The sequence below is a fragment of the Vulpes vulpes genome, chromosome 12 (assembly GCF_048418805.1).
Source record: "Vulpes vulpes isolate BD-2025 chromosome 12, VulVul3, whole genome shotgun sequence".
In the NCBI taxonomy this organism is placed as follows: Eukaryota; Metazoa; Chordata; class Mammalia; order Carnivora; family Canidae; genus Vulpes; species Vulpes vulpes.
The window spans coordinates 136,354,315-136,371,816 of NC_132791.1; the positions used below are offsets into that span (position 1 = coordinate 136,354,315).

Sequence of the window (17,502 nt, forward strand, 5' to 3'; positions counted from 1 at the left end):
ATTTTAGACATATCTTTTTTTCTTTTTTGTCTTTTTAAAGTAGACTCCATACCCAGAATGGAGCCCAGCATGGGGCTTAAACTCACACCGCTGAGACGGACACCTGAGCGGAAATCAAGAATTGGATGCTCAACCAACAGGGCCCCCAGGCACCTCCATTTAGTATCTTTTGTGTCCTTTGGTGAATCCCTCGCCTTGACACGATCCCTAGCAAAGGTGATGTTGTGGTTGTTTCTCAAGGAGCCTGCCTGAGGAGAGAGAAGAGCCACTGTGGTGTTTCTCCAGGGTTCTGGAACAAAACCCCCGCACACTGGGGACTTAACATATGCCCCTCCTCCTACAGCGCTGGAGCCTCGAAGTCCCAGGGCGAGGTGTCGGCGGGGGTGGGTTCTGGTGGAGGTGGTCTGTGTCCTCATCCTCAGGGACACCAGCGAGACTGGGCAAGGGCCTCATTTTAACTCCCTTAACTCTGAAAACACTCTCTCCCCCAATATAGTTCACACTCTGAGGCACTGGGGCTCAGCATTTCACTGTACAGCTCCTGGGGGGACACAGACCAGCCCATGGCCACTGCAGAATTGATGGTTTTTCTTTTCATGTACACTGATGTATTTTTGGTAGGTTTACTGGGAGTACTGAGAGTTTAAAAGCCAAGATAAGCCTGTATCCTGTGCCTGTCAAACCCAAGTGATGGGCAAGAGCCTGTTGTCTGACTAGAGATGAGACCTGTTGCATTAGGATTTACTGAAAACTTCCAGAGAACTTCGCCCTGGGTGGCAGCTTTGGGTGGAAAAAGGTGACCATCAAACATAGACACCCAGGGAAGGTTACTCACAAAGGATTCATCCCAACACTCGACAGTCACTTTCCTGAAAGGCTGTGTGCACAGCACTGTGAAGGTCACACCACAAGGTGGGCCACGGTTTCCCTTGCCCAGATCGAGAACATGCTTCCCAGGCCTGGTCTGAGGCACCTACAGGTTGCTTACGAGTGCAGGGGCCTGCATCCCACCCCGGACTCCACGAATCTGGCTCTGGCCCAGAACGTGGGCTTTCACAAGCACCCAAGGGGCCCCCTGAGGCCGTGGGTCTCTCTTTGAGGGCTGTGTGCTGCCATGTGCACCCACGATTCAGCCACGGTAAAGGTCATGCTTGCAAAACTGAACACGCCTTTATTTCACACCCACTGCCACCCGGTCTAGGCAGAGAAGTGCCCTGTGTCACAGTCATGATCCACATTCCCTTCCATCCATTTGGTAGGTCGCTGAAAACCCGGCACATTTAAAGAAAAATCATATAAAAGATCCCTACAGAAGCTGATCTATTGGTTTTTCCCCAAATTCCCTCTTCATTAGTAAACTCAGCAGGTGCTGATGAACACAATGAAAACCTGACCGTGACTTCTGTAAACACTGAAGACCATATACACATGCGTTTTCAAGTCTAAAGATTAACTGAATGTCCAAGAGCCTGATTTGACTGTTAGCAGCCCCCAAGAACTCGAAGCAGGGAAGCGAAGGCACTATGGAAATAACACTCTTGCTGGAAAATCAGCCCCACAAGCTGGACGAGGGTCCAGGACACCAGCAACGCTGACCTGAGGGCCCTGCTGATGTGGGGAAACGCACCTGCCGGCCCCCTGCTTTCCTGAGGTCCACTCTGCTGGCGTCACGTTAACTTGGTCCTCTGGTCCCAGGTGACTATGTCGTTGGAATCTTTACAGTTCCAAGAACTCTCTTGGCTGAACCCAAGGGTAACCTGCCCCGCCCAAAATAAAGATGCTCTTGTGGTATGAAGGCCATTCTGTAGGTTGCATATACATGTGTGTGTGTCTCTATATATTTTGGCTCCTATAGGAGATAAAGCCTTTTTCCTCTTCTGCAAGAGAATCCTGCCGCTGCCGCCTCCACGCTGGCTAGCTCTTCCTTCTGTGCTCTCTCATGTGCGCGGCAATGCAACCAGCGATTTCGGCATTCTTTTTGTTCTGGCCAAAATAATCTAGGAACTGGCCATCTGGTCCAATCAAGTACATTATTATTGTGTGATCCACCTGCAGAGTAAGAGGTGGGGGGAGGGAGAGAAAGGACAATAAGATTACCAAACATGCTGCTTATGTGACTGAGTAAACGCTACAGGAGAAGAGAATTTCACATGAATGCGTCAACAACCTTTGTTACACCTGTCGTTTACAGAATGGGTCTAAGCCTGTTATAATAAATTCATGGTGACAACTATCCAAAGTCTTCTGTGTTCCAGAACTCCGCAATGACTACTGCTCTAAACACAAGGAAGAGTCTGGAATTCTTTTGGTTCCACCCGTAACATGCGCATCCACACGATCTCTGAGTCTGCTCCTAAGACATGGCTGCTGCTTTAGGAAGAACCTGCAGCTCCTTACTCCTAAATGCTGCTGACCACTTTTTATTGAGAAGAATACAGAAAACTAACTACTGCTGTTAAGTATATAATATAAATTCTAGCACAGTGTTTAGTCTTGATATCAGTGATTCAAAGGGAAATGTGGAAACAAGGGTTTTTCTCCCCTAAGAAATTTGTATACACTACGCTGAATGATCCTATCAGAAGCAGATCATCTGGAAACTAACTCCTCAGGCTGTAAATGCTACCCCTCCGAGGAGTTATCTTCAATTTATTATCTATTTTCCAGGCAGAGTTCTGAAAACATTCCTAACTCTGAGGCTTAGATTAGTCATCAATTTTTTAATTTATGTGCTTCTACCAAATCCAATTTTAAATGAGAAGACTTGGCGCCTAGAGTCCTTGGAATTTATTTCAGGCTTGACTGCTATTTGGCAAGACAAAAAGGAAGACAGAAATGTGATCACACATTACCAAGCTGGCGACACCCCCCAAAGATGCCCGCCACACATTATAGGTCTGTGAGGTTATTACTTCTTTATATACACACATTCATAAAGAGGTAGCAAATGGAAAGAACCACTTGCCTGCGCACATACGGAAGGAATGTAGGCCAAGAGCTCAAACAGCTGGTGATTTCATGTGTCTTAGAATAACGTACAGCAGGAGCGGGACAGGGGACCCACGATTCTCCACACATCTGATGGAGTCTCAACGGAGTCTCCGGCTTGCTCTTCAAGCCTTACTCTGTAGCTGGCACCTCTCTCCCTACCTTTTTCCTACTCTATTCTCTATCTCTCCCTTGAAAGACTAGAATTCCAGTGGATTTTTTTTTTTACGAGTGTTCTTAATATAAATTACGTTCTAATACATAATGAAAATATTGTTCTATCCATATCTGCCAAACTTGTCAGTGGTCACATCTCGACGTTTGGCTGGCTTGTGGGCAGAGCGAACGATTGTGTATTTCTAACAGTGTGCTTTGAAGCTCTAGTGTCTCTCGGATGGAAAAAGGAAGCTAGCATGACGCACAAGCTCTTTCACACGCCACCTTAGTCCTGGAGCCAGGTATCCTAGTCCTATGCAAACAATCAAAAGGGCTTGAGAGTGAGTTTATCATTAGTAAGTGCCGGACCTCAGCCTAGAACCTGGGTCTGTCACAATCCGCTGCTTCTGTGGACCAGCAGTGTGGCTCTTCTAATGTGTGAGTTTTCTAGACACATGTATATGCTTCTTATGTTTTTGAAAAGGTAACATGTATACATAAAAGTGAGCACAAGAATATACAGTAAACTTATGCAGTGGAAATCTGGCACTCCTTCTAGAAACCCAGAGTCCCCCTGTTCTCCTTGGAGAAGGCCACTGTCACCAGCTCCTTCTGGATTCTTCCAGAGTAAACGCCTGCATTTATTAGTGTGTGTGTGTGTGCCACCTGCTTCTCTCACTGCAAGCATGGAAGTAACGATCTACTGTAGCTGCTTTCTCGTTTTACAGGATACTGGACTCCATTCCTCAGCAGTACGTACACAGTAGCTTTAAAAAAAACGGTTGCCTGGGTGTTCAGTCTTCTCTAAGAATGATGCTGTAGGATATGGGTGTAGAAAAAAATTCCCCAAAGCAGAATCTCTAATGTAAAAGGTATTGCACTTGAAATGTGACAAACCACTCCCTGAAGAGTATGGATCAGTTAATTCCTAATATCCATATGCACAGGAATGCCTGCTGTTCCAAATTCACTCCAACAGTGGATTCCCTCTTTTCCCAAATTCGATTTTGACAGTGAATTTCAAACTTCTGACCTCTGCTGGTCAGATTTCTGAAAGTGGCATCACATTGTATAATTTCCATTCTTTCATTTTGAGTGGAACTGAATATCTTTTCTTGGGTTTGAAAGCCAGTTGTAGTGCTTTTCTTTTTCTTTCATGAGAGAGCATGGGGGACACAGAGGGAAAAAATCTTAAGCAGCTCCATACTCAGTGGATCCTGAGATCATGATCTGAGCTGCAATCAAGACATCTGGACATTTAACTGAGCCACCCAAGCGTCCCAAATTGTGTATAACACAGACTAAAGTAATAGCGTGTGTGTGTGTGTATATAGTGAATATATATATATATACACACACACACACGTATATATACACACACATATATATGCCATATATATACATATGGCAGTGACATGCATGCTCAGCTTCCAACGGAATCCTAAGTGTCCAGCATGCCCCCTTTGCACGTACTATCAGTCTGAAGACTCCACGGGCACTCGAAAGCCAGAAGCCTCCCTTCTGCTGTTATGGAGATCTCAACCCTATGGCACTCCCTCACTCCCTATAGGCCCTTAGATCTTGACAGAAGCTTCTCATACCATTTGTGGATGAAGATCTGTGGCCTCATGGCACAGAAGGCGCCAGTACCAATGAGAAACCTAAGCTGGAGAGCACCTCCCCCTACTGGTTGATTTAGCAAACGTATAGCAACGATCTCACTGGTTCTTCCTTGTTATTTTAATTCCAGTGCAGTTAATAACATACAGTGTTATATTAGCTTCAGGTGTACGATTCACTGGTTCTTATCAAAGGTCAAATTCTTAGGGCAGTAGACCAGTAGGCCTCAAAGTGGGGTCCAGGATGCATTCTAGAGGGTACAAGAAGTCTTCTTTAAGACTTAAATATCTGCATTCTAATTTTTAAAATGAAAAAGTTAATCTTTGTATTCTGGATTCTGTGCAGGACTATCTTATGACTGAATACAAATCTCAGCACCCAAATGCATGTTCATGGTTATGATCTCAGGGCACCTCGCTGTCACTGCTGGTTACAGGCAGAAACCATGAAAATGATGTGCTCTGGCTGAGTCAAGACCAACCAGTCAAGGTAGACCACACAACCCAGTGTTTCCAAGTATTTTACCAGCACATGAAGGCCAGCTGACAGTATCGTTGAGCATCTGATAGACTCTTATGATTAATCGCTTTGCCCAACCAATGTTACAGAGAAACCAGAGCCTGACAGGGAAGATATGAAAGTACTACTGCAAGGCCAACTATTAATGGACAGGAAGAAATGTCCAGATTGAGAAGAAAACTGGGTGGGCAGGGTGGTCCTGATGCCCTCTGCTGGTGTTTCACAGTGACAGCACAGGTAAGAGAAGGAACAAGGCAAGGGGGACATCCTCCCAGGGGAGAGGCTGGAGGGGGAGTGCTGGCGAATGCCACCGCAACTCTTCCATGTAAACACAACCTCCTCACTGTCCTCCATCATCCGAAAGCAAACATAAACACGTAATTGTGCAAAGCATCGAGTTCCTAGAAAAATAAACCTTATGGAAAGTCTATCTTCTAATAGCTTTCGATCTTTTCTCTTGCTTTTCAGAATTCTTATCCATTCCAAAAATGCAGTTCCCCACATTCCCCATGGCCTCACACTGCTTCTTCTGCCTCCTCCCTGGGACATGTGGAGAACCTACACGATGTTTTGAACCCAAATAAGCTTTGCCCCCAAACAATGGCTTCTCTTTATTTCCAACATGGTATCTAAGCATCATTTCTATTAAATCTAAAATACCACTTGCCATGTATTTTCCCATAATTTTATGGGCCACCTAAAAACAAAAACAGGCAATGAGGTTATGAGAATAGTGAATATACATTAAACCAGCATCCTTAAAAAAACTATACTTTTGTTGCCCTTTCAAATATCCCAAATTCCTGAGGAATTTGTGATCTCAGCTTTTCTTTCATTTCTGAAAAGCCAGTCATTTGAGCTGTACGACTGTGTGGGGCCTGAGAGCTGGCCCGTGGGAGATGCCTGAACATTTACTTACTATGTAGTCCTCATCCTCGTCCTTGGGGCCAGGGCTGTAGTACACCCTGTATGCTCGGGCCACTTGATCAATCTCCTCTTTGGTGCCTGTCAGCCCAACCAGTTTAGGAGAAAATTCTAAATAAAAAATCAGAAACACAGTGAAAAATGAGAAGCAAGCAAAACTACCCCACCCATTTTAAAAACCTCAGTTATAAAGCAGCTCCTGCTGCCACTTTCTTCCAATGGGTATCTGAACACTCCCTCGTGATTCACAGGAAAAAGAAATGCACACAGAACAAATGCAAATACTCCTTTGTAATAAAGAAGTCACAGTCACCAAGACAGGCCACATTCTGGGCCATTAAATGGACCCTAACAGATTTAAAAGGACAGAAACCATAGCAGAGTTAAAACAGAAGTCAGTAACAGAAAGGTAAGTGGAAAATCCTAAAACACATGCAGATGAAACACACTTCTGAATAATATGTGGGTCAAATAAGAAATCTCAAGAGAAATTTTCATTGACAATGAAAACTTATCAAACACACACATGCAGATGAAACACACTTCTGAATAATATGTGGGTCAAATAAGAAATCTCAAGAGAAATTTTCATTGACAATGAAAACTTATCAAACTTTGTGGGACGCAGCCCAAGCAGTGCTTCTGGGGTCATGTGGCACTGAAATTTGTATATTGGAGAAGACAGACCTAAAATCAGGAATCTAATTATCCTCCTTAGGAAGCTAGAGAAAGAAGAGCAAATTAAATCCAAAGTGAACAGAAAAGAATTAGAACAGAAATCAATGAAACTGAGAACAGGGAATCAGTAAAGAAAAAGCAATGAAACCCAAAGCTGGTTCTTTGTAAATCAGACCCTTTCAAAATGATCTTGTAAGGATCTGGAGGAAACATATTCTATGTTATTTAAACCACATTTAAAAAAATTTAGTTGTTTTTAAATACTTAGACATACTTCTGACATATGCTGAAGTTTACAGATATTGTCATGAATTAAGCAGTTTTTCACTGTATCCTGAAAAAAATGTTTGCTTCACGATTTACTTATCTCATAACAATAGTTCTCATTTTCTAGCAAATAATCTCACAGCATGCACCTGATGTATGGCTGTATGGTTTTTGGGATTCGTGTAAGTGAGCTAAAGTCATTTAAAACACCTGGATGCATCAGACTGGAGAGATGACAGTCCAACACTTATTAATTGTATTACCTTCTTCCAAAGGTAGAGAAAAAAGCCTACTGTCATTTCTAATTCATCCTAAATTGATAAACTGTGCACATACTGAAAAAGTAGGATGGCTTTTCTTTTCTGCTCTGAGAGAAAAGTAAATGAAGTCTAAATTCACTGCATATCAACACCTTTTAAAAAATAGTGTTGAAACTGTAATAATTTTCTACATATGAACTTGAATTATTTTTAATGCCGCCCCCTATTCCAATGCAATTAGTAAAGATTATATCATCATTTACTGTATGTATGTCCTGGTGAAGAATATTAGTGTAGGGTTTTTGCATTTGAATTATGAGAACTTAGCTCTCTCCTCCTCTGGGGACATTTAGGACTTGGTTAACATGTGGTAACAAATAAGTGCCAACATCACACACTTACATTGGAGATCATCTGTCACCCAATGAGTTATACCTGCTGCTTACTGCTTTAGAAAATAAACATGATATTGTTCAAATTCCAGCTAAACTTGTATGCCATGAGCATAAATTCACCTTAAATATCTAATAAGAACTGTACAACTTCAAGAAAACATAAACTTTTGTAACCTTCAGTTGGGGAAAGATTTCTTCCAAATGAAACCAAAAGAATTATCTATAAAAGAACACACTAATAAACTGGATTTCATCAAATTGAAAGCTGCTCTTCAAACCACATTAAGAGACTGAGATGACAAGCCACAGACTGTGAGAAAATATCTGCTAATCATACACCTGTAAGACTCAAATTGGGAATATGCATGATAAAGGAATACAAGTAAAACGAATAGCCCCAGAAATGAGCAAAAGTTGTGAAAAGACACTCATCAAAGACATACAGATGGTAAATAAGTACATGGAAAGATGCTTCATATTTTTTTCCTGAAGATTTATTGAGAAAACGAGCAAGTGGGGGAGGGACAGATGACAGAATGAGAAACCCAAGCAGACTCCTCCCTGAGCATGGAGCCCAACATGGGGCTCGATCTCATGACCCCAAGATCAGGCCTGAGCTGAAACCAAGAGTCGGATAATTTAACCAACTGTGCCACCCAGGAGCCCCAGATGTGTACTACCAATGGTCGTTAGAACAAAGCATATCAAATCCACGAAGATCTACCATTGAACACCTAGTGAAGTGGCTAAAATTAAAGGCCGGCCACATCAAGTTTGGTGAGGATGGGCAGGAGCTGGAGCTCTCACACGTGGCTGGCAGGAATGTAAAAATGTGCAAGCACTTTGGAAAACTGTCAGTTTTCTTAAAAAGCAGCAAGGTGCACCTACTACCTGATCCAACAATCCACTCGTATGAATTTACTCAAGAGAAATGAAAAGTATGTGTCCGTATAAAGACTTCTACATGAATGCTCTCAGCAGCTCTACTTGTAGCAGCCTCGAACTGGAAGTAACTCCAATGTCCATCAACAGAATACTGCTCAGCAATAAGAAAGCGAGCTTCTGATCAGGCTAAAGAATGCATGAGTCTCAAAAGAATTATGCTGCAAGAAGCCATTAAAAAGAGTATACAGTGTATAACTCTGTTTGCATAAACTACTAGAAAATGCAAACTATTCCATGTCAAGAGAAAGCAGATCACTGGCTGCCCAGGGACAGGAGGGGTGCAAGGGAAACTCTTGGGGGTGACAGGTACATCCATTTTTTTTGGCTGTGGTGATGGTTTCACAAGTGGAGACATATGACAAAAGGTAATAAACTGTACACTTTAAATATGTGCTGCTGTACATCAATTACAGCTCAATAAATATGTTAAATAACAAGAGCAGCTCCTTCTCCAAACATACTCTGAAATAACCTCAAAGCTTTACATACGTGTTACAATGTGTCATATGATAAAATTAAACATAAAACTATTCATTACCCCTCCCTTTGACCATAGCCTAAATCAATTTCACCATAATTAAAATTAGAATTCCAATTCCTGATTTTTCAGCACCCACATTCCTGTCACTCCTATAACAAAACAGATTTTTGTGCTCATCATTTTTCAGCTGAAAAAACTTGAATCCTGAGAAATTACACAATTTAGCCAAGTTCATGAGAACCTGAACATTCATCCTTAATTCTACCATAACTTAATCTTTTTTTTTTAAAGTGCCTTCTCATAGGTTTTAACCTGCACGTGAAGAAATTCTTCCATGAAAAGTTATACATGTGTCTGTCATAGTAAGTGTTCTGGATTTATAAAATATGTGTTGGGACCTCAATCTGTATATAAAGTCTCTAATCTCCCAATCTACATACTCCCAGGATATACGTTTGTCCTAATTTTACAGAATGGGGTAGACCTGGAATTAGAAGCAATGTGTCCTCACTCTGTACTCAAGGTTCTGTCAGCTTTATGGATATATGAAGGCCAAGTCTAGTTCTTCCTGTGACAAAAGAAACAGAGCTGTGCACTAGGAATTGAGAAACTTGTTTATTTATTTGCTTATCAGCCATAGTCACAACTCAGCCTCACCTTTTTAATCGCCTGTAAACCTGATGATATTTGTTCTCCCTATTTCATGAGGCATGGAGGTCAAATGAGTTGATCTTTCAAAAACTCTAGGAGCTTAAAGAGATGTAAAGTATTATCATTATTTTTATTTTATTTGTTAAGAGAAAGCATGTGCACACATGCATGTGAGTGGGAGTGGGGGGGAGAGGGAAGGAGATGGAATCTTCAAGCAGACTCTGCTGAGCATGAAGCCCAACATGGGGCTCGATCTCATAACCCTGAGATCATGACCTGAGGCAAAATCAAGAGTCAGATGCTTAATTAGCAACCGAGCCACCCAGGAGCCCCAAGATGTATTGTTAAAATGACATACCTTTCACATAATTTGCGATGGCTTCCTTTGTGTCCCTTTCTGGGTCAATAGTGATGAAAAGCGGAGTTAAATTTGGCAGAGTTGGAATACTGTCTGAAAGAAAGTTCTCATTGGTCAGTAATCACACTCTAAGGGAAAAGAGGAACATCAACAATTACAGAGGACAGTAGTTAATGTTACAGCAAGGTGTTGAGGAAACAGGGGAGCACATAACATTCTAGTGGAGAGGATGGGGCAGGGGATCAGATGGCCTGCAGGAGGAGCAGATGTACACATTGTCTGTGGTGGAACCAGGTAATTATCTTACCAAACACCTGCACCAGTGTGTGCCTGTTACCTGGATCACGACATGTGACTATCTTGTGTCCTGATCCAATCTGATGTTTGTAGTTTGCCCCCCACACTGTATCTCAAGGACAAGAGAGACTATCAATAAGGGCTGAACCCCCTGAAACAATCTATTTTAAGAACGACGTACCCTGCCTTCTCATTGGTGCTAATAAATGCCACTGAGTGCATATCACAGACTGCACGCCCAATTTTCTAGTCTGTCTGTCACGGGGATGAAGGCAGTGTCAGGGATGGGCATGTACAACCAAGGAAGGGACACAATGCAGAGCTATGGGAAACCCAACCTCCCCGACATGTTTAAGCAACTTAACATTTAGCATCAGAACAACTCACTCTGCTAGAGAATAAGGTCACAGGAATCAAAGCAGCAAACAAGTGCAATACTTAGATTTTGTTCTCACAATGAGCCCAAGTGATTCCAACACCCGACATGACAGTAATTCAAGAATGTGAGAAGCATGGTGACATTAAGTAAATGTACTTTTTACAGTTGGTGATGGCTTACCTATTTCATCCACGACTTGAATCATTTTTTCTAGTTCTTCTGGACAGACATCAGGACAATGAGTGAAACCGAAATAAATCAACACCCACTGACCCACATAGTCTCTGTCTGTTTTGGGCTCTCCAGTGTGCGTGGTGAGGGAAAATGGGCCCCCGAGCAAAGGCTTTCCCAGGCTTCGCTGCCGCTCCTTCTCCAGCTCTTGAAGAGATACAAACATGCACGGTCAAAAGTCAGTGTAACCACAGGCACTGAACTGCCTGATGTACAGTCAGTTCTACAGTCATGCCTGTTGCGGCATATGGTGGAAATGAGTCTGGAATGTGGAAAACAGTCTGTTTTCAAGAAGCTTAAAAAATCTTTCAAGGAAAACAAATATACAACAATGAACAAAATCAAATGAATTTTATTTTGCTATGATACATAGCAAGGACACTAAGAAAACAAAGCGGTGAAGAGATTTCTTCCTCTTCTGGAATGACGCAGTCCTGCCGTCAGGTGTGGCCATGATAGGCTGGGGGATAGGCTGCAAAAACCCAGACCAGACTGTCTGGGCCCAAGGTGGGTACCCGGTGTCAGGAGTCTTAGCCCAAGGGTCCCAAGGAGGGCACCTGACTGGGGTGGGGACAGTGGCCATGGGACCTCACACAAGGGATCAATAGTAAATAAGCATGTTAAAGACAAGAATCACACATGGCAAGAGAGGTAGAAGGGTGGACAGATGGACAGGATGCATGCTGTAGTACTGTACAGCAACTGAAGGTGCCAATAAGAACTTGTGGCTGCAATATATACATACAGAAGTAAATGCATTTTCTAGCTGGGTCCCCAGAGAGGAGAGGACCCTGGAGCAGACACAACCCAGCAGTGATGAGCCCATGTTCTGATTTCTAAAGATCACCCTCCATTAAAAGGAAACAGGGCTTTTTGGAGAAATGGCTGGTATTGGAACTATGGCAGAGAGGTCCAAGATGAGCCAGATTTAAGGAAGAACTAAGAACTTTGAAGACACGTCAAAAAGAACAGGAGCTTGCTCGGATTCCAGGGACCAATGCGGAACAATTTGAGCATCAAAATAAAGAGATTATGAAGGCATAGGAAAGCACGAGTCCATAAGGACATACATAAATGGGGAGTCTTGTGGGGGACTGGAATATTCATGTATGAAAATACACACCATAAAATACACATTAACCATGTTTTCCATAGAGAAGCCCAACAGATGCATGATCAACCTGAACATTATCAGTAATGGGACAAAATGAGATCACATGATACCAGACTAGAAGCAGTGAGAATACAGCATCACTTTTATGAGATTCCTGCTGAAAGGACACATGTGGGTTTGTCTGACTCCCTAATAATCATGAAGAATCCTCATTCTTGGTTATGAGGAATCAGACAAACTCAAACTAAAGGACATTTCACAAAATACCTGGCCTGTAATCCTCAAAGTTTTCAAGGTCATGAAAGCCACATAAAGACTGAGAAACCGCTACAGATTGAAGGGGACTACAGAGAAAAGTAGGTACAGGTATGTTTCTGAACCGGATCCTTCTGGGATAAAAAACATCAAGTTGCAAAACTTGAATGAGGTCTGAATACTGAATGGTAGTTAACATGTCAATGTTAGTTTTCTGATTTTAATGGCTACATTATGATTATGTTGGCGAACATACTTGTTCATAAAAAGTACACAGTGAAGTATTTAGAGATGATGAGACAGCATGTCGGCAAAGACTCTAAAATGATTTAGAAATACTTTTAGTAGTTTTATAATAATTTTTTAAAGACCTTATTTATTCATGAGCGACACAGAGAGAGGCAGAGACATAGTCAAAGGGAGAAGCAGACTCCCTGTGGGGAATGATGTGGGACTCGATCCCAGGACCCCGGGATCACGCCCTGAGCTGAAGGCAGATGTTCAACCACTGAGCCACCCACCAGGTGCACTTACAACAATTTTTTATAAAACAAGTATTACTGCAGGCGAAATTCCAAACTAAACTCAAAAGCTTGCATATCCTAGAACTGTCTCTGCCACTACAGTCCTAGTTTCTCAGATTTGTTTCTTTGTGAAACTGTAGGATCTTAATTTCTTATTAGAATATGAAAATCGTATAATAAAAGTGATTGTTACACAAAATCAACATCATATGTTGATATGGATCTTATAATGCTAAGATTCTAAAACCTATGAATTCTCACGTATATAATTTATTAAAAAAATTTTTTTAAAAAATTTTCATGGATTTAAAAACATCCTTTGTATCATGGCATCAAAATTGACTCTAAAGAACCATGACAGATTGAAGTGATATTTTAAAGGTTTACTGGAAACTTCTAAACCAAATCTTAAAAGCCTGGAATATTCACTAAAATATAAAGTGCATGCAAACAATTTCTAAACACTTCCCATGCTAATCTGGAGCAGTTCCTGGCACCCCCTGACCAGGTTCTCCCTATCTGTCCATCATCCATGGTCAGCCTCTGGCCTCTGCCGATACTCTGTGGTCTGCAGTGCAGGTTGGCCCTTCTTTGGCCCTCGTGAAATCTTTTACTCCTGTGTCTGCTTCCTTGTAATATGCACCTCGATGGCTGGACTATGCCTCAATCATCTTTGTACCCTCTGGGCTTCCAATCACCCACATCCAAGCCTGTCCACAAGTCTTTTCATTCTGTTAGATGGTGGTATCTTGGACTAGATCCTGGACCTGATCAAATGAAATGAAAAAATGAAAAAAACAGATGGCTTTGAAATCCAGTGAATAGTATTGCACCTATTTTAATTTCTTACTTTAGACAAATGAGCCATGCATGGTTATATAATTTGTTAACTGGGAAGCTAGGCGAAAGATACACAGGAACTCTGTAGGCCATCTTTAAAACTATTTTGCTCCTATCAAATTATCTAAAGATAAGAATTCTAAAAACAAAAGATGCTAGAAAAGAAGAATTTTATTCAGAGCTAACCAGAGAATGTCTACTTACTCCGTGTCTTTTCTTTCTTGAAGTACTTCATTCCGGCCAGTAAAGCTCCACCAATTGCAAACGTGAATGCCAAAGACTTCCAGGAAACAGGCTACTGGGGCAGAGATTTCAAATAAAGATATATATTAGTAAGATGCAAACACTCAACCCCACTGAATTCACTATGGTGGTCTTTCATAGACATGAATACAAGTCCCGATTCTGTTAAATATACAGAAGGTCTCCTGTTCCTCTGGGGGGGAGGAAGTACCCAGAGTCTGGAGGCACTTTACACCGCGGTGATCACAATCACGGAGGCATTCATTTCCAAAGGGAAACTCCGAAAGTGCATTCCAGGTGAATGAGACCCAAAGCTCAAGTCTCACGACTGTTCCCTCCGCGCAACCCCGACTGCCATCTGCTGATTTCAAAACCCGTTACTTGGGTGACTGTGCTGACTGATAACTAGGAACACAAAACAAAGAAAATTCGGTTTGACCCAACTCTGGCTTCCAGAAATAACAGAGCCAAAGCAGAAACGGAGCTCCTCGCAAATTACTTGTTTGCGCTCCTTCTCCAGTCCCGAGGTGGATGTCCACCTCCTCGGCCTCCGTCGTGAACCTCCCCTCCCGCCCGCCCCAGCTTCTAAAGCCCACCTCTCTCAGCTGTCAAGTTCTCCTGGGGTCGGAACGAGCACCTGAGAAAGATGTAGTAAGATGGCCTATCCCGCACGCAACCACGACGCGCATCTCGCCTCGCTCCCTCTCGACCCCGCCACACGGCGACCCTCTCAAGGGGGTTCAAGCGACAGAACTAAACATGCTCCCAGCCCTCAATCCCGGCCGACGCGAGGCCGAGGCCTCCGAGGAGAACGCGAACCCTATCTTCGCGGCATCCGGGGAGGAGCGGGCGCCCCAGCGCGCTGCAACCCAAGCCCGAGACGGCAGCGGCGTGGGGAAGCCGTCGGCTGTCACGTCCTCCGCTCCGGGGAGGAGGGCGCCGCAGGCCGCGGTGCAGGGAGGGCTGCAGGGCCGCACTCACCCCGGGCTTGGAGGGGCGCGTGGGGTCTCTGCGGCCCTTGGGCTCCGAGCCGGACGACCCCGGCGGGGGCGGCATCGCCGTGCTCACGGGCCGCCTTCCCGGGCCGCGGCCAGCGAGCTCCGAGGCCCGCCACGCGCAGACTTGCCTCCGCCAGACGCCGGCGCTGGCGTCGGCGCCGTCGGCCGGAGCCCAGACCCCGAGCCCGCGAGGCAGCAGCCGCCACAGTCGGGCCCCCGGAAGCCGCACGCCCGGGCCGGGGAGCAGCCACAGCCCCGCCATGACCGCGGCGGACCGCGCCTCCTCTGGCCCGCCCCCCGACTTCCGGCGCCGCGGCCACTTCCTCCGGAAGTCGCAGGGGGCCGCTCTTTCCGCTCGGCTCGCTGGTGGCGAGGTCGCCCAGCCGGTAGCCAGGGAGCCCGCGGCCGCGGAGCCGGCGCGCGGTAGGTGGTTCCTCGCGGCTGGAGGCGGGTCCGGCCGCGGCTGGGCGGGGGCTTGGCGGCGCGGGCGGGCGCGGGCGGGCGCGGGCGGGCGCGGGAGGCTGCGGCGGGCTCGGGCGCGGGCGGGGGCGCGGACCGCCCGGGCAGCACCCCCAGCCGCGCGGCCCCCGCTGCATCGGTCCTGGGGTGCGGGCCGGCCCGTTGCGCTCGGCGTCCGGGACTTACTCCCAGGGGTGGCCCTGGGCGGGCTGGGGCGGAGCGCGGCGCCGAGTGTGCGCTCCCGGTGCGTCGGCTGGGGGCGAACCCCGCACCCCCCGGCGACCTCGGGGCACCTGTGGCGCCGGGCTTGCCGGGCTTCAGGTGTGCGGATGACGTCCTCCCTGGGACCGCGCCTGGCGCCAGGCCGGGGACAGCCCAGCCGCCCTCGCGGGCTCAGAGCATCCTTCTCTCTGGCTGCGGAAGCTGCAGCTTGTGCACACGCGGCCTCTTTGCCTGTGTTTCCATCCCGGTGTCTGCACCCCTAAGGCCTCCGCGCTGGATTGGCAAAACAGAAAAACACGTGGGGCGGGGGCAAAGAAAAACCCTCTACTTCTCCTCCTGACTTCAGATTCTGCTCCTGCGTGCCTTTTATCAGGGAGCTTGCCCCGAGCGAAGCCCCCGCGTGCCCCACTGCGTGTGGGTGTGCAGCCGGCATAACTCGCGAGTGAGTGTGCTCCCCCCTCCACAGTCAGGCTGGACTCTGCTGATACCCGCATTTCTTCATTCCCGAATTGAACCGGGATTTTCTGGAAGTTTTGCACTTCTTTTTTTTTTTTTAATTTATTCAGGAAAGACACAGAGAATGGCAGAGACACAGGCAGAGGGAGAAGCAGGCTCCCTGCGGGGACCCCGATGCAGGACTCGATCCCAGGATCACGCCCTGAGCCGAAGGCAGATGCTCAGCCACTGAGCCCCCCAGGTGTCCCAGGTTCCGCACTTCAGTTCCTTCTCAAACTAATTTTTCTGCCCTGAGGTTTCCCGTGGGTGAGGGTTCTACTTGCCTGTTTCCGTGGCTATTTCCCCGCCCTGGGAGAAGTTTTTCCCCCAATTGCCAAAAAGACACAAAAATACTTTCCTCATTCAGGCAGTGAGCATCTAAAAATTTTCTTCATCTTTCTCATTGCTCCACTGTGTGTTAATTATGTCAGTCATACAAATTTTCTACTCTATTTTGTTCTATAAAATGTTTTGGTTTGTTGTTTTGGTTATCTTGAGGTTCACTAGGCAGATATGTTTTCAGGTAATTAAAAAGTAATTAATGTGCAGGTAGTGCCATGTGATTTACAAAGTAGATTACAGTATGTTAGTTGAATCTCACAAGTGCCCCTGAGAGTTATTTCCCTTTAGGAAAACCTGGGACTGCAGTTCACTTTCAGGTCTTCCAATTTCAAAGCTTCCAGCAGCCATCCTCCTGCCTCTTAAGTAAAACCTAGGTAACTTCACAAATAACGGTGCACTCCAAACTTTTAGAATAAACCTCACTTAAAACTCGGGATTTTCCTTTCTTTTCAAGAGCACATTATTTCCTTGGATCTTCTGATTTGTCCAGACTTTTTTTCTTCTCTAAACTTTTTAAAAACTCCATAGACATTTAGAAACATGCAGAAAAGCAAGAGAGCACAAACCTCACGTGCCCATTATCGGCTTCAGCAGTCATCCTCCACTCACCCACTCTGTGTGTGTATCTGGTGGAGGATGCAGGGTATTTTGACAAAGTCCCATGGCATTGGCACATTTATTAATTCTGCATTTCCTCACTGGAGGTGTCTGGGGTTTTTTGTTTGTTTGCTTTTCCTCTCTCTGTCCACCCGAATAGTCTTTTTGAGCTCCCTGGCACCTCCCAGAACCATACGATAAGAGACAAAAGGCACGAACTAGTGGATAGCGTTCCCTGCCCACTGGGGTTTTTTGGACCCGCCT

At 45.2% G+C, this 17,502-nt stretch overlaps 2 protein-coding genes across 6 annotated transcripts in view; one reads left to right on the forward strand and one right to left on the reverse strand.

The window, feature by feature from the left end:
* Positions 1-1,151: 1,151 nt before the first annotated feature.
* On the reverse strand, positions 1,152-15,385 carry SCO1 (synthesis of cytochrome C oxidase 1). The gene is made up of 6 exons (XM_026005518.2): positions 15,107-15,385; positions 14,087-14,177; positions 11,099-11,296; positions 10,243-10,335; positions 6,203-6,318; positions 1,152-2,049 (listed from the first exon to the last, which is right to left on the reverse strand). Exons 1-6 carry the CDS (start codon positions 15,383-15,385, stop codon positions 1,915-1,917), a joined length of 912 nt encoding a protein of 303 aa, XP_025861303.2. The 3' UTR covers positions 1,152-1,914.
* The window catches only part of ADPRM (ADP-ribose/CDP-alcohol diphosphatase, manganese dependent), a 31,987-nt gene continuing 29,868 nt past the window's right edge, over positions 15,384-17,502 (forward strand). For 4 of the 5 annotated variants that reach the window (XR_011995939.1, XR_011995940.1, XM_072730362.1 and 1 more), the window contains exon 1: positions 15,384-15,546. Coding sequence is in view for 3 of the 5 variants with exons in the window: in XM_072730362.1 (XP_072586463.1) it covers positions 15,384-15,546 (163 nt within the window). In the remaining 2 variants the exon portion in view is untranslated. Of the gene's footprint in view, positions 15,547-16,364; positions 16,511-17,502 lie in introns of those variants that run through there. The other variant, XM_072730364.1, reaches the window with a different exon arrangement.